Here is a 14,192-nt window from a genome sequence, read left to right on the forward strand (position 1 = left end):
AATCCTAGCACTTTGGGAGGCTGAGGCGGGTGGATCACCTGAGGTTGGGAGTTACAGACTAGCCTGACCAACATGGAGAAAACCTGTCTCTACTAAAAATACAAAATTAGCCAGGCATAGTGGCACATGCCTGTAATCCCAGCTACTCTGGAGGCTGAGACAGGAGAATCACTTGAACCTGGGAGGCAGAGGTTTCGGTGAGCCGAGATCGTGCCATTGTACTCCAGCCTGGGCAATAAGAGTGAAACTCCATCTCAAAATAAATAAATACATAAATAAATAAAATAAAATGAATACAGTGAATATTTCATTTCAAGATAAATAATTGACACTTATTGTAGCCAATGACAAAAGTCTAGCTTTCAAGCAAAAACTAGAATTTTGGAAAACTTATATTCACATTGTAAGCTTGACACCATCTCAGTATATAAAACTTGTCCAATAGATTGGTGGTGACGCTAACAAATGTGACTTCTTGATATTGTATAATGAAATGTGTCATTTGGAAGATCTCTATAATTAAGTGAACCAATATTTTCCAAATGACCAATGCAAGGTGTTAATAAAATCATGCGTGTGTGTAAGACCCATTTAAAGTATAAGGTATAGTAATGTATTCTAATGTGACAGAGTACAAAAAATTCATTGATATGGTGAGAATCCACATTGCAATTAACTTTTAAGAAACTACTACTTGTTAAGTTTTGGTATCGTATCAAAGAAAAATACACATAATTATCTGAAAAACCTATTGAGATACACCCGCCTTTTCCAACTACGTATTTATATAAGGCCGGATTGTTTTCATATACGTCAATGAAAACATGACACTGTGGCTGGGCATGATGGCTCACACTTCTAATCCCAGCACTTCGGGAGGCTAAGGTGGGAGGACTGCTTGAGGCCAGGAGTTTGAGACCAGCCTGGGTAGCATAGTGAGGCCATCTCTACAAAAAAATAAAAAAACAAAAAACAAGAAAACCCAGCTGGGCATGGTGGCACATGCCTTAAGTCCCAGCTACTCAAGAGGATGAGGTGAGGGGATCGTTTGAGCCCAAGAGTTCAAGGTTGTAGTGAGCCATGATTATGCCACTGCACACCAGCCTGGATGACAAGTGAGACTCTGGCTCTAAAAAAATAAAAATAATAATAAATAAATAAATAAGCAAACCCCCAAACCAAAAAACAAAACACATTATATTGCAAAAGAGAGAATGCAAAAAGCAGACGTGGAACCCACTTTATTCTATTTTTTTTTTTTTTTTTTTTTTGAGACAGGGTCTTGCTCTGTCATCCAGGCTGGAGTGCAGTGGCGCTATCTCAGCTTACTGCAACCTCCACTTCCCAGGCTCAAGCTATTCTCCTGCCTCAGCTTCCGCAGTAGCTGGGGTTACAGGCACGCACCACCACGCCTGGCTAGTTTTTCTGTTTTTGGTAAAGATGGGGCTTCACCATGTTGTCCAGACTGGTCCAGCTGAACTTCTGACCTCAGGTCATCCACCCGCCTCGACCTCCCATAGTGCTAGGATTACAGGTGTGAGCCACCATGCCCAGCCCCCAGCTGTATTCTATTAAGCTTGTATTATGCTACCAAAGAGATATGCCAAAAATATAAAACAATGCTGCTCTTCTCATGACAATACTTTTGTTTTGGGAAATAGAAATATGAAATAAAACATTTTATTTTTAATTAAAATATACTATTTATGTTCACATGTAAATGTAATGTTTATTATTAATTTAAATGGATAACAATGCATATTTTATTAGAAATTTATCATTTTAATTAATTAATTAACATTTTTGAGACAGAGTCTCGCTCTGTCACCCAGGCTGGAGTGCAATGGAGTGATCTTGGGTCACTGCAACCTCCACCTCTCAGGTTCAAGCTGTTCTCCTGCCTCAGCCTCCCAAGTAGCTGAGATTACAGGCACCCACCACCATGCCTGGCTAATTTTTGTATTTTTAGTAGACATGGAATTTCACCATGTTGGCCAGGCTGGTCTCGAACTCCTAACCTCAGGTGATCCGCCTGCCTCAGCCTCCCAAAGTGCTGGGATTACAGGCATGAGTCACCGCGCCTGGCCTCTCAGTTTTAATTTCTAATGCCATAAATTTTGACAGGTTTGACTCTCATAAACAAAAGTTATTTGGGGGCCCTTAATAATTTTTGAGAGTGTAAAAGGGTCCTGGGAACAAAAGTTTGAGACTCACCAAATTAGACAAAAGGGGGATTTAGAGGATGTGCCAAAAAGGGAAGAGGAAAGAGAGAAAAGCAAAGAAGAGATTCAAGTTCAGTGAATATTAGGCTGATGGATTCGGGCTCACTACTATCATTTTGCTCCAAGAACACTTTATTCTGTGTTAGATAATGGCAAACATTAATTATATAATAATTTAATGTCTTTAATACTATGTAACATTAATTATATTATAAAAGCATAATAATATTATTATTGGTTTGCACCTTGGCAATTTAAAACATTTCATCCAAATTTATAAATATTTGAGAAGAATAGAAAAATAAGTGGCTCCTGTTGTACTCACCTGCTCTCTTGGGAGAGGAGTTTGACACACGCCGTGTGACCACAGTACAGGGCGTAGGCCAAGGGCGTGCTCTCATTGATGTCCCGCAGGTTGCTGTCCATTCCCAACTCCAGCAGTGACTGGACACATTCGGCCTTCCCTGCAGCTGCAGCCCAGTGCAGAGGTGTCCTGGAGGGGCCATGTGAAAAAAGCACAAGCGTCTGAGCACGTGAATTGTTCAGGCTGCTTAGCCAGCAACAGCTCCTGCTCAAAGTCAGGTTGAGGTAGGGAAAATCTTGTTGCCACTTACAGTATAGAAATAGTTAAGTGTTAAATGAGCCTGAAGGATGATGGTGGACATGTGTAGGGGCCTCTCCTCTAGCTCTAAGTATTCCCTGCCATCTATACTCTCTGGCCTTTCTAACAATTTCCTAGAAGAGGAAGTAGTGGGTCAAAGGGTATGAACAGTTTTGAGGTTCTTTATACATAGTGCCAAGCTGCCTTCCAGGAAGATTGAGTCAATTTGTCCTCCTACTAGCTATGTTTCACCTCCTTCTCTAATACTGAGTATTGTTACTAACTTTAAAAATCTTTGTCCGTTTTGGTAGGCAAAATATGCTTCACTGTCGTTTTCCTTTTTATTTAATTTACAGTAAGGTTTGAACTTTTGAAATATAAGTTTGTTTGCCATTTGAGTTTCCTCATTGAAATGACTAATGCCTTTAGTCATTTTTCTATTAAAGTGTAAGTGTTTTTCTTACTAATTTGTATGTGCTCTTTATAGTAAAGACATTGATCTTTTATAGGTTATGTTTATGAAAACATTTTCTGTAATTTGTTACTTGACTTTTAATTTATTTTTATTTTTATTTTATTTTTTGAGACGGAGTTTCACTCTGTCACCCAGGCTGGAGTGCAATGGTGTGGTCTTGGCTCACTGCAACCTCCGCCTCCCAGGTTCAAGTGATTCTCCCACCTCAGCCTCCTGAGTAGCTGAGACTACAGGCACGTGCTACCACACGCAGCTAATTTTTGTATTTTTAGTAGAGACTGGGTTTCACTATGTTGGCCAGGCTGGTTTTGAACTCCTGAACTCATGATCCACCCGCTTTGGCCTCCCAAAGTGCTGGGATTACAGCCGTGAGCCACCATGACCAGCCGACTTTCAATTTTTAAGTGATTTTTCTATAAAACTTAAAAAAAAATCACATTTAATTCCTTCTTCATTTTTTCTTTCTTTCATGATGTTATGTTTAAAAAGTCCTTCATGGCTGGGCACAGTGGCTCACGCCTGTAATTCTGGCACTTTGGGAGGTTGAGGCAGACGGATCATCTGAGGTCAGGAGTTCAACAGCAGCCCGGCCAACAAGGTGAAACACCGTCTCCATCAAAAATACAAAAATGAGCCAGGCATGGTGGCACGTGCCTGTAGTCCCAGCTACTCAGGAGGCTGAGGCACGAGAATTGCTTAAACCCCAGAGGCAGAGGTTGCAGTGAGCCGAGATCACACCACTGCACTCCATCATAGGCGACAGAGCAAGACTCCGTCTCAAAAAAAAAAAAAAAAAAAAAAAGTCCTTCATTAGCCAAAAGGTATATAAATATTTACCAGTATTTAAACCTTTATTAAACTGTATAACCAGTGTTTTCTTAAGAGAATAAAAAGAAAAGCCATAGACCGGGAGAAAATATTTGCAAATCACATAGTCAACAAAGTATTACTAATACTGGTAATTAGTATATAAAATCTTTCAGAACTGGCTGGGCGCGGTGGCTCATGCCTGTAATCCCAGCACTTTGGGAGGCTGAGGCGGGCGGATCACAAGGTCAGGAGATTGAGACCATCCTGGCTAACACGATGAAACCCCGTCTCTACTAATAATACAAAAAATTAGCCGGGCGTGCTGGCGGGCGCCTGTAGTCCCAGCTACTCGGGAGGCTGAGGCAGGAGAATGGTGTGAACCGGGGAGGCAGAGCTTTCAGTGAGCCGAGATCATGCCACTGCACTCCAGCCTGGGCAACAGAGCGAGACTCTGTCTCAAAAAATAAATAAATAAAATAAAATAAAATCTTTCAGAAGTGAACAATAAGAAAATAAACCAATTTTAAAAATTAGCAAAAGATCAGAATAGACTTTTCATCAAAGAAGATATATGGATGGTAAATAAGCACATGAAGAGGTACTCAATAACATCTGTCATTAGAGAAATGCAAATTAAAACCACAATGAAATACCAATACACACCTATGAAGATGGCTAAAATAAGAAAAACAAACAAACAAACAAACAAACCAAAAAACCCAAAGAGAACAAAGCTTGGCAATATCAGGTGCTGGTGAAGATACGGAGCAACTGGAACTTTCATACATTCCTGGTGGGAAGGTAAAGTGGTAAGAGCTGCTCTGGAAAATAATTTACCAGTTCCTTCCGAAGTTAAACACATACTTATAACCTACAAATCCCACTTTTAAGTATTTTGCCGGAGAAATAAAAACTTACATTCACAGCAATAATGGTACACAAATGTTTGTAGGAGCATTACCGTAATTGTCAAAAACTGGAAACAACTCAATGTCCTTCAGTGGGTGAATGGACAAACAAACTGTGGTTCATCCTATTCCAGTAGTACTGGAATACTACTCAGTAGTGAAAAAGAACAGACTGCCCTTATATGCAACAACATAGATGAGTGTCAAATGCATTCTGCTGAGTGAAATAAATCAAATAAATCAGTCTCAAAGGATGACCTACTGTATATTTCCATTTACATGACCTTCTGGAAAAGGCAAAACTATACAGACCGATAACTAATGAGTGGTTGCCAGGGCTTAGGGATGGGAGATAGAACTGTACACCATAAAAGTAAATTTTACTGAACGTAAATGAAAAGAACACCAGTATTCTAGATTTATTTGGTTTAAAAATAAAAAACCATGGCTGGGCACTGTGGCTCACGCCTGAAATCCCAGCACATTGAGAGGCAGAGGTGGGAGATTGCTTGAGCTCAGGAGTTCGACACCACCCTAGGCAACACGGCAAAACCCAGTCTCTACAAAAAGAATATAAAAATTAGTTGGATGTGATGGGTATGTGCCTGTAGTCCTCGCTTCTCAGGAGGTTAAGGTGGGAGGATTGATTGAGCCTAGAGAGGTTGAGGCTTCAGTGAGCCGAGATCCTACCACCACACTCCAGCCTGGGCAATGGAGTGAGACCCTGTCTCAAAAAACAAAAACTAAACAAACAAAACCTGTGTGTGTGTCTATATGCGTATTTTGGTATGTGCAGTGAGGTCAGAGCCAATCTGACTGTTTTTATAATTACATAGCCAACTTTTCTCAACATCATTTTTTTTTTTTTTTTTTTTTTGAGACAGAGTCTTGCTCTGTTGCCAGGCTGGAGTGCAGTGGTGCAATCTCAGCTCACTGAAACCTCCGACTCCCTGGTTCAAGCTATTCTGCCTCAGCCTCCCGAATAGCTGGGGTTACAGGCACGGGCCACCACACCCAGCTAATTTTTGTATTTTTAGTAGAGACAGGGTTTCACCATGTTAGCCAGGATGGTTTCGATCTCCTGACCTCGTGATCCGCCCTCCTTGGCCTCCCAAAGTGTTGGAATTACAGGCGTGAGGCACCGCACCAAGCCCTCTTAACACCATTTCTTCGTGTGGTGGGATTATATTTTAAGATCCTGATCTCTATACATATTTTCTACCTCACCTCTTTCCCCTATTTAAGGGGATGGTTGACTTTGTGCTCAACCTCAGGGGAGGGATATTGCAAAGTCAGGAAGGGAAAAGTCTTTTTGCTTTCAAAAGCCAAGCTTGGGACTGAGAGCAACCTCAGAGCAAAGGCAAAATATTTAACTAAACATCTGAATGGAAATGGCTTCCCCAGCACCGGAAAGGCGGTCCCCCTTCAGTGGTCAAGGTGGTGTGACAGCTGGGCACGGTGGCTCGCACCTGTAATCCCACCACTTTGGGAGGCCAAGGCGGGCGGATCACGAGGTCAGGAGATCGAGACCATCCTGGCTAACATGGTGAAACCCTGTCTCTACTAAAAATACAAAAAATTAGCCGGGCGTAGTGGCACATGCCTGTAATCCCAGCTACTCGGGAGGCTGAGGCTGGAGAATCGCTTGAACCTGGGAGGCAGAGGTTGCAGTGAGCCAAGATCGCACCACTGCTGCTCCAGCCTGGGCGACAGAGGGAGACTCTGTCTCGAAAAAGATGGTGTGACAAGAGCATAAAGGACCACTGGACTCACGAGCAAAGGGGTCAGGAACCTTGCTTCACTAGTAGAGATACTAGGAGCGAGAGATGGGGAATTTCTGTGGTTTGTCTAGGCAATGGGACCACAGGCAGGCCAAGATGGCGCCCGTGCCCAAGCACAGCACTGACACAGCTGAACATCATCCGACCTGAAAGGATAAGGACAGAAGATGAGGGGCCACTCTCCATCTCTATTCCTATACACCCGTTGTATAAAATTCCAGAACCAAGGCACACACAATAAGGCAAGTGGGGTGGGGGCCTTTAAAAGACGAGGTTAGGTTTCCTGCTAATCTAGTGAGATAACTCAAAAATAGAAATTAGGTTAAATTATAGATAAAAATCATTATAACTTTTAAAACTCTGGGTTGTAAAATAACATAAATACTTGATATAGTAAGTGTTCCACCACTTTTTTTTTTTTTTTTTTTGAGATGGAGTCTCGCTCTGTCACTAGGTTGGGGTGCAGTGGCGCAATCTCGGCTCACTGCAACCTCTGCCCCTGGGGTTCAAGCGATTCTCCTGCCTCAGCCTCCCGAGTAGCTGGGACTACAGGCGCCCGCCATCACGCCCAGCTAATTTTTGTATTTTTAGTAGAGATGAAGTTTCACCATGTTGGTCAGGCTGGTCTCGATCCCTGACCTCGTGATCCACCCGCCTGGGCCTCCCAAAGTGCTGGGATTACAGGAGTGAGCCACCGCACCCGGCCAGTGTTCCACCACTTTTTGAAAAAGATAGATTGTATGCTCCATGTGGGAGGGGAATGGGAGCCTTTCACTCACTGTGTGGTTCTGGCACATATAGAGGCTCTCAATAAGAAGGTTGAATAAATTGATACTTTTGTGATACTGCTTTCTTTATTTTACCAAAGACAAAATAATTCTGGGTAGTATTAGACCCTGATTTTTTTTAACTCTGTGAGTAGAAATAAGAATTTCAACTATTCATTTAAAGAGCACCTACTGTTTTCTAGGAGGTCAAGGCTTGGATTTGTCTTGGATGAAGGACTCTGCCTGTGTTTTGGTAATCTGTCCCAGTGGGTTTTTAAGTGTGCCTAATGTACAGCAAATACTTCGATCTAAAACAGAAGTTTGAGAAGCTGAAGCTTAGCTGAAGCATATAAAAAGTCAACTTGCTGGGAGATAGAGTTGCATCTCTGAAGATTATGTTTACTCTAAAAAAAATGTTTCTTAAGTGTAGATTTATAGCTGCTCTGTGCCTATGCATTATTATTTTTGGAAGCTGTGGACTTATAGTTGCTTAGGCAGTTGCCAGCAGGAGATCAGAGTTGAGAGCTTGGAGGTGGCCTAAAGACGATTAGCCCTGGCCATCAGGTCATCCTGGAAAATACTGTAAAAGGCACTGGACGTTTGATTCTACACATAGTTGTATTCAAGATTGAATAAACTAGGCCAGGCATGGTGGCTAACACCTATAATCCCAGCACTTCGGGAGGCTGAGGCGGGTGGATCACTTGAGGTCAGGCGTTCAATACCAGTCTGGCCAACATGGTGAAACCCCTAATCTACTAAAAAAAAAAAAAAAAAAAAAAAAAAAAAAAATTAGCCAGGCATGGTGGCGCACACCTGTAGTCCCAGCTACTCGGGAGGTTGAGGCAGGAGAATCGCTTGAACCAGGGAGGTGGAGGTTGCAGTGAGCTGAGATCGTGCCACTGCACTCCAGCCTGGGTGACAGGGTGAGACTCTGTCTCCAAAAATAAAAGATTGAATACACTATATTTTGGATTAAGTACTGATATCACAACACTATGTTCTGATTTTTTTCTGGGGGTGTAGGGAGAGGCAAAGGGCAAGTTGACATTCCTTTTTTGAGATAGGGTCTCACTCTGTCACCCAGGCTGGAGTGCAGTGATACAATCACAGTTCACTGCAACCTTCACCTCCCGGGCTCAAGCGATCCTCCCATGTCAGCCCCCTGAGTAGCTGGGACTACAGGCATGTACCACTATGTCCGGCTAATGTTTGTATTTTTTGTAGAGATGGGGTTTCGCCATGTTGCCAAGGCTGGTCTCGAACTCCTGGGCTTAAGCGATTCATCTGCCTCAGCCTCCCAAAGTGCTGGGATTACAGGTGTGAGCCTGGCCCACATTCCTACGAATGGGGTCTTCTGTGTGAAGAATGACTATCACTCCGGTAAGTCACTCGGGAAATGGGCAGTCCTGGGGCAGGAAAGGAAGTCGTGGAAGATCTCTCCTCAGCCTTGTGCAGGGCCTGAACCCTGGGCAGAAGGGCACTCCTGAGAGGGCCAGGTGGTCTCTCAGGCCTGGAGGCAGCCTGGGAGCTGGACAGAGAAGGGTGGGGTTGGGTATATCTGTGAATGGGGTTGGACATGAGTATTTGGAGAGCGTATATGTATGTATATTGTGTGGCCCCAGAATTACCAGGTACAGATTGTATCTTCTGTCAATTAAACACCTTTTTCCTGTTATGCTAGAAGCAGCAATTTTATAACACCTAATAGGGCCATGTATTTTTCAACACAGTGATCAATCACACGGCGTATTTGAATGTGGCAGATGTGATTAGTTCCATTCTATGTGAGAGAGGTCTCCAGGCGACATTTATTCTGAAACAAGACAGGTCCCCAGCAGATTATGGCCTCTGCCAATAAATTCAGCAGATGGAGGGCTGGATGTTGATCTAGTCAGGCTTACCAACATGTGATGATTCACTCAGAAGCTTTGTGAAATACTCCTTCATGACAATTACTAAGACCGACTGTTTAAATTCCTCTGACCTTCAAATGGAAGCGATCCAGAAGAATAGGATTTTGCTGAGTAACGAGGGGAGCATATAGATAATCTCTAATATACTCATGTCCTTGGGGCCAGTCTGTGGTACCTAATTTCAAGTTGTCTAAACTTTAGCTCCTTTCTTATCTCTAAGCTTCAGGATGTCCTGCAAACACAGCCAATCTGCCTCAGCTATCACAGCAGGGGGCTAAAGGGCAGGGCCCATGATTCAGAAGGAATTCAGCAGAGATGAGTGGGCAGATGTGGTGGGCAGATCCTGCTGAATGGCAGGAGATGATGGGTCCAAGGATGCAGCGTTGGTTGAGCTATCAGTGACTGAGGAATGATTAATGAAACATGTAAACATTCCCCAGAGAATTCCCAGAAATACACAGCGAGCAGAACTTGATAACAGACTTTCCTCTCTGAAGATAAGTAAACTGCATATTAAAGCAAACTGTGACCTCATAGACTGATGAAATTTGAAACACTTAAGCTACATATGCTGCTTCTGGGTTATGTGTTCTGTGTCATATCTTAGGTAAGTACTACAATGTTTTAAGTACCATAGACTTATGATGTGTTTTACTATCTGGGAGGCCTAGTTCTTCATATTTTCCTTCTACCTCTTTTTATTACTTTTATTTACTTATTATTTTATTACCTTACTTTTCTTTCCTTTTCACAAAAACTTTCAGTAGGAAAAACTTTCACTAAAAAAGAGAAGAAGGAAAGGGAAATCACAATTATTGTAAATGCTTAAAGCACATAAACCTATGCAAACTTTGAAAAATTAAACTATTTATTTTTTTTTTTTTAATTTTTTTTTGAGACGGAGTCTCACTCTGTTATCCAGGCTGGAGTGCAGTGGCACAGTCTCGGCTCAGTGCAACCTCTGCCTCTCAGGTTCAAGCAATTCTCCTGCCTCAGCCTCCAGAGTAGCTAGTATTACAGGCGTGCGCCACCATGCCCGGCTAATTTTTGTATTTTTAGTAGAGACAGGGTTTCACCATGTTGGCCAGGTTGGTCTTGAACTCCTGACCTCGTGATCTGCCTGCCTCAGCCTCCCAAAGTGCTGGGATTACAGATGTGAGCCACTGTGCCTGGCCCTGAAAAATTCAACTATTAACAGAAGCTTATAGCTTCAGCATGAAGGCAGAATTTCATGTTTTCCTGCAGAAAACGTGGAAAAAAAATGGAGGCTAGGATTTGATCAGTACATGAGGCCTCTGAGTTGAGCACTGGAATGGAAAGGACTCTTCTGGATATTTATTTCCTTTTGAATTCTCCTTATCTTTTGTACTTTCTTTTCTCCCCTTAGTTTTACTTTCCACCCTGAGGCCTAGAGAATTGGATTTTCTTTGCTAAGTAGGTGGTATTGCAGAATGGGAACTATTCTGTTGAAAGCTGGCTCTAGGGGTGTTTTGAAGTAGATGAACTTTCCCTCAGCCTACCTTTCTGAAATTTGTTCTTTTTTTAAAAAATGGTTAATTCACTTTTTTCCTCATGTAGCTTATGTTCTTCTACTTTCTTACTTGCTTAGGATCAACATCTGCTCTTAGGAAAACATTTACTTTTTTCTTTTCTTTTTCTTTTTTTTTTTTAGACAGAGTGTTGCTTGCTTAGTAACCCAGGCTGGAGTGCAATGGCGTGATCTTGGCTCACTGCAACCTCTGCCTCTTGGTTTCAAGCGATTCTCCTGCCTCAGCCTCCTGAGTAGCTGGGATTATAGGTGTCCGCCACCACACCTGGCTAATTGTTGTATTTTCAGTAAAGATGGGTTTCGCCATGTTGGCCAGGCTGGTCTCAAACTCCTGACCTCAAGTGATCCACCCATCTCGGCCTCTCAAAGTGCTGGGATTATAGGTGTGAGCCACCACACCGGCTGGAAAATGTCTACTTTCAATGATTTATACTTTAATTTTACTTAAAGTCATTTAACCATCTCCAACTTCTGAGACCTATGTAGAACTCCCCATTTTTTCCCCGAGTTAAAAGAATTTCAGGTATTAATAGAGAAGATTAGCGTGGCCCCTGTGCAAGGATGACACACAAATTTGTGAAGTATTCCATATTTTATAAAATAATTTAAAAAAAAAAGAATTTCAGGTATCTGGGAGTAGGAGGTGCTTTCTTGGGGCATCTAAAATTATAAGTAGGCCGGGCACGGTGGCTCACGCTTGTAATCCCAGCACTTTGAGAGGCTGAGGCGGGCAGGTCATCTGAGGCCAGGAGTTCAAGACCAGCCTGGCCAACATGGTGAAACCCTGTCTCTACTAAAAATACAAAAGTAAGCTGGGCGTGGTGGCAGGAGCCTGTAGCTCCAGCTACTTGGGAGGTTGAGGCAAGGGAATCGCTTGGACCCGGGAGGTGGAGGTTGCAGTAGGCTGAGGTTGCACCACTGCACTCCAGCCTGGGCATCAAAGCAAGACTCCATCTCAAAAAAATAAATAAATAAAATAAAATAATTATAAGTAAGGGGCTAATTTTGCACTTCAATACAAGAGGATAAAGAAACCAGAGTGCTCAAGTCTATACTTATTTTTGATAGTCTTATTTGTTGTTATATTTTTCTTACATTTCCATTGACTCAATGCCTAACCAAAACAGTTTAGATAAGCAGGGCATTGTAGGTGAAAAGCTGCAAGTTTGAAAGACAGGTGTACAAATCTTCATTTAGTATCTAACTAGCTCTGACAGAAGTCTTTTTACCTTTTTGGATCCAGCTTCCTTTTTCAGACAATACATCTTTGATGATCGAAAACAACAACAACCTGATAAAGTTCCTTGTAGTTCTAAGAGCCCAATAGTCCAGAATACAAAGTCTCTATTATGTTCTTCTCTGGATAAAAGAACTTGTGGACTTTATAACATAATCCAAGAATGAAGAAAAAAAAAAAACCAAAACCTACCTTTAGGAACAAAAAGGGCACATAGCAGGAAGCTGAAATACAGAACGCTTTCTGAGAACACGGAGAACATTTAGCAAAAAGTGGAAAATCTGACAACACTGTGCAGTCGCAGTCTTCCTCTCCATAACAATAATTTTTTCTCCTCTCACTAAAATAGAGCAATTTTTATTGTCACAAGCACATGTGTATTACTGGCAATAAGGATATAGCTGTATAGGACACCTCCTTAAACATCTTCTTTATTTTAAGATTCAGTTAGGGGGAAATGACTAGTTTCCCAGCACTTTCTGGTTGCCATAGATACCTGTCATCCACATCCAGAGCCTGCAGGTTACAGTCAGGGACTCTTGCCAGCTCATGAATAATATCGCTGAAGCCCGCTGCCGCTGCGACATGTACACATGTCTTCCCACTCTCATCATCATAGTTGATTATGGACGGCCCCTGATGATGGCTCAGAATGGTAGAGCACAGAATCCTATTTCCACTCTGGAAAAGAGAGTCAAAGAAAGCCCATTATGTACAATCCAGTGTTCTTCTCTGTCTAGGCATGTTAAGATAAAAATACAAAGGAAAAAAACGAAAGAAAGAAAGAAAAAAGATGAAAAGAGGAAAGGAAATGGAAAAAAAGAATAAAAATACATTCTGTCTAAGCTCTCCAACAAATGTCCACTTGTCTCAAGTCACTGCAGAGATTTTTGTCTCCCACAGGAGCTAAATTGTCTTCCATAACTAGTGAATGAAGGATGGATTGAAATTAAATACAGGTGCAATGGACTGACATCAGAGCTAGAGTGATGGATGGGCCACCCAGACAACAACTTGCTCATTAGGTCTGATCATTTGTGTCCCCATTTGCTGTAGAGGCTGACCACCAAGAAACTGACAGAGTTCATCTTAATGTTAAAGAAGTGGCTATGATGAGTACTGATTGGTGGCGCGATGATGCATTTAAAAAGCTTGTTTCTGGGTAGGGCCAAGGAGCAGGGGGCTGAGAATTTGTCCCAGGGAGCCTGGGAAGCAGAACTGTCTGAGCAGAGGCTACAATCTTGTATCAGACTTCGTTTACAAAAACAATTAAAAGATAAAGTGAGAATTTCCAGATGGGGACAACAGAACATTATGCCTTAAGCACAGGGTCCCATCTGAGTACCAGACCCTCTATGGCTGCACTGGTCACATATACATAAAGTAATCTCTGGCTACAAACTTTTTCTTTCTCTTCCTATCATCTTCCCTTTTGCGTCTTCTTCCTCCATCCATCTTTCCTTTGTCTAACAATGATTTTAAATAACTTTGACCAATTGTTTATATTCTATGGGATGCCTGTCCTTAGAAGTCAGCTAAAGCTTACTTAGGTGACTTAGAAGTCAGCTAAAGCTTACTTAGGTGACTTAGAAGTCAGCTAAAGCTTACTTAGGTGACTTAGAAGTCACCTAAAGCTTACTTAGGTGACTTAGAAGTCACCTAAAGCTTACTTAGGTGACTTAGAAGTCACCTAAAGCTTAGGTAAGCACACCTAAGCTTTCATGCCTTTATCAACTTTTCTATGTTTGTTTCACTTCATGCTAGTTAGACATATATCGAAGGAGTCTGAAATACATTTTAGATAGTCAAGAGACACTTTTTTTTAAAAGCAGTAGCCATTCAATAAGGAAAATAGAAGCAAAAAGAGTGTCAGCACAACAATTCTTTTTTGTTTACAATTTCCTGGAAGAGTAAAGGAATTCAAGC

General features: G+C 42.0%; 1 protein-coding gene and 1 pseudogene across 1 annotated transcript in view; one reads left to right on the forward strand and one right to left on the reverse strand.

The window, feature by feature from the left end:
* The window catches only part of ANKRD55 (ankyrin repeat domain 55), a 136,640-nt gene that overhangs the window by 14,056 nt on the left and 108,392 nt on the right, over window positions 1-14,192 (reverse strand). The window contains exons 7-8 of the mRNA XM_054487992.2: window positions 12,763-12,947; window positions 2,548-2,715 (exon numbers count right to left, since the gene is read on the reverse strand). Of these exons, the coding sequence (XP_054343967.1) occupies window positions 2,548-2,715; window positions 12,763-12,947 (353 nt within the window). The remainder of the gene's footprint in view (window positions 1-2,547; window positions 2,716-12,762; window positions 12,948-14,192) is intronic.
* Window positions 11,526-11,625, forward strand: LOC129037669 (U6 spliceosomal RNA; annotated as a pseudogene).

Source organism: Pongo pygmaeus, chromosome 4, assembly GCF_028885625.2.
Source record: "Pongo pygmaeus isolate AG05252 chromosome 4, NHGRI_mPonPyg2-v2.0_pri, whole genome shotgun sequence".
NCBI classification, from domain to species: domain Eukaryota; kingdom Metazoa; phylum Chordata; class Mammalia; order Primates; family Hominidae; genus Pongo; species Pongo pygmaeus.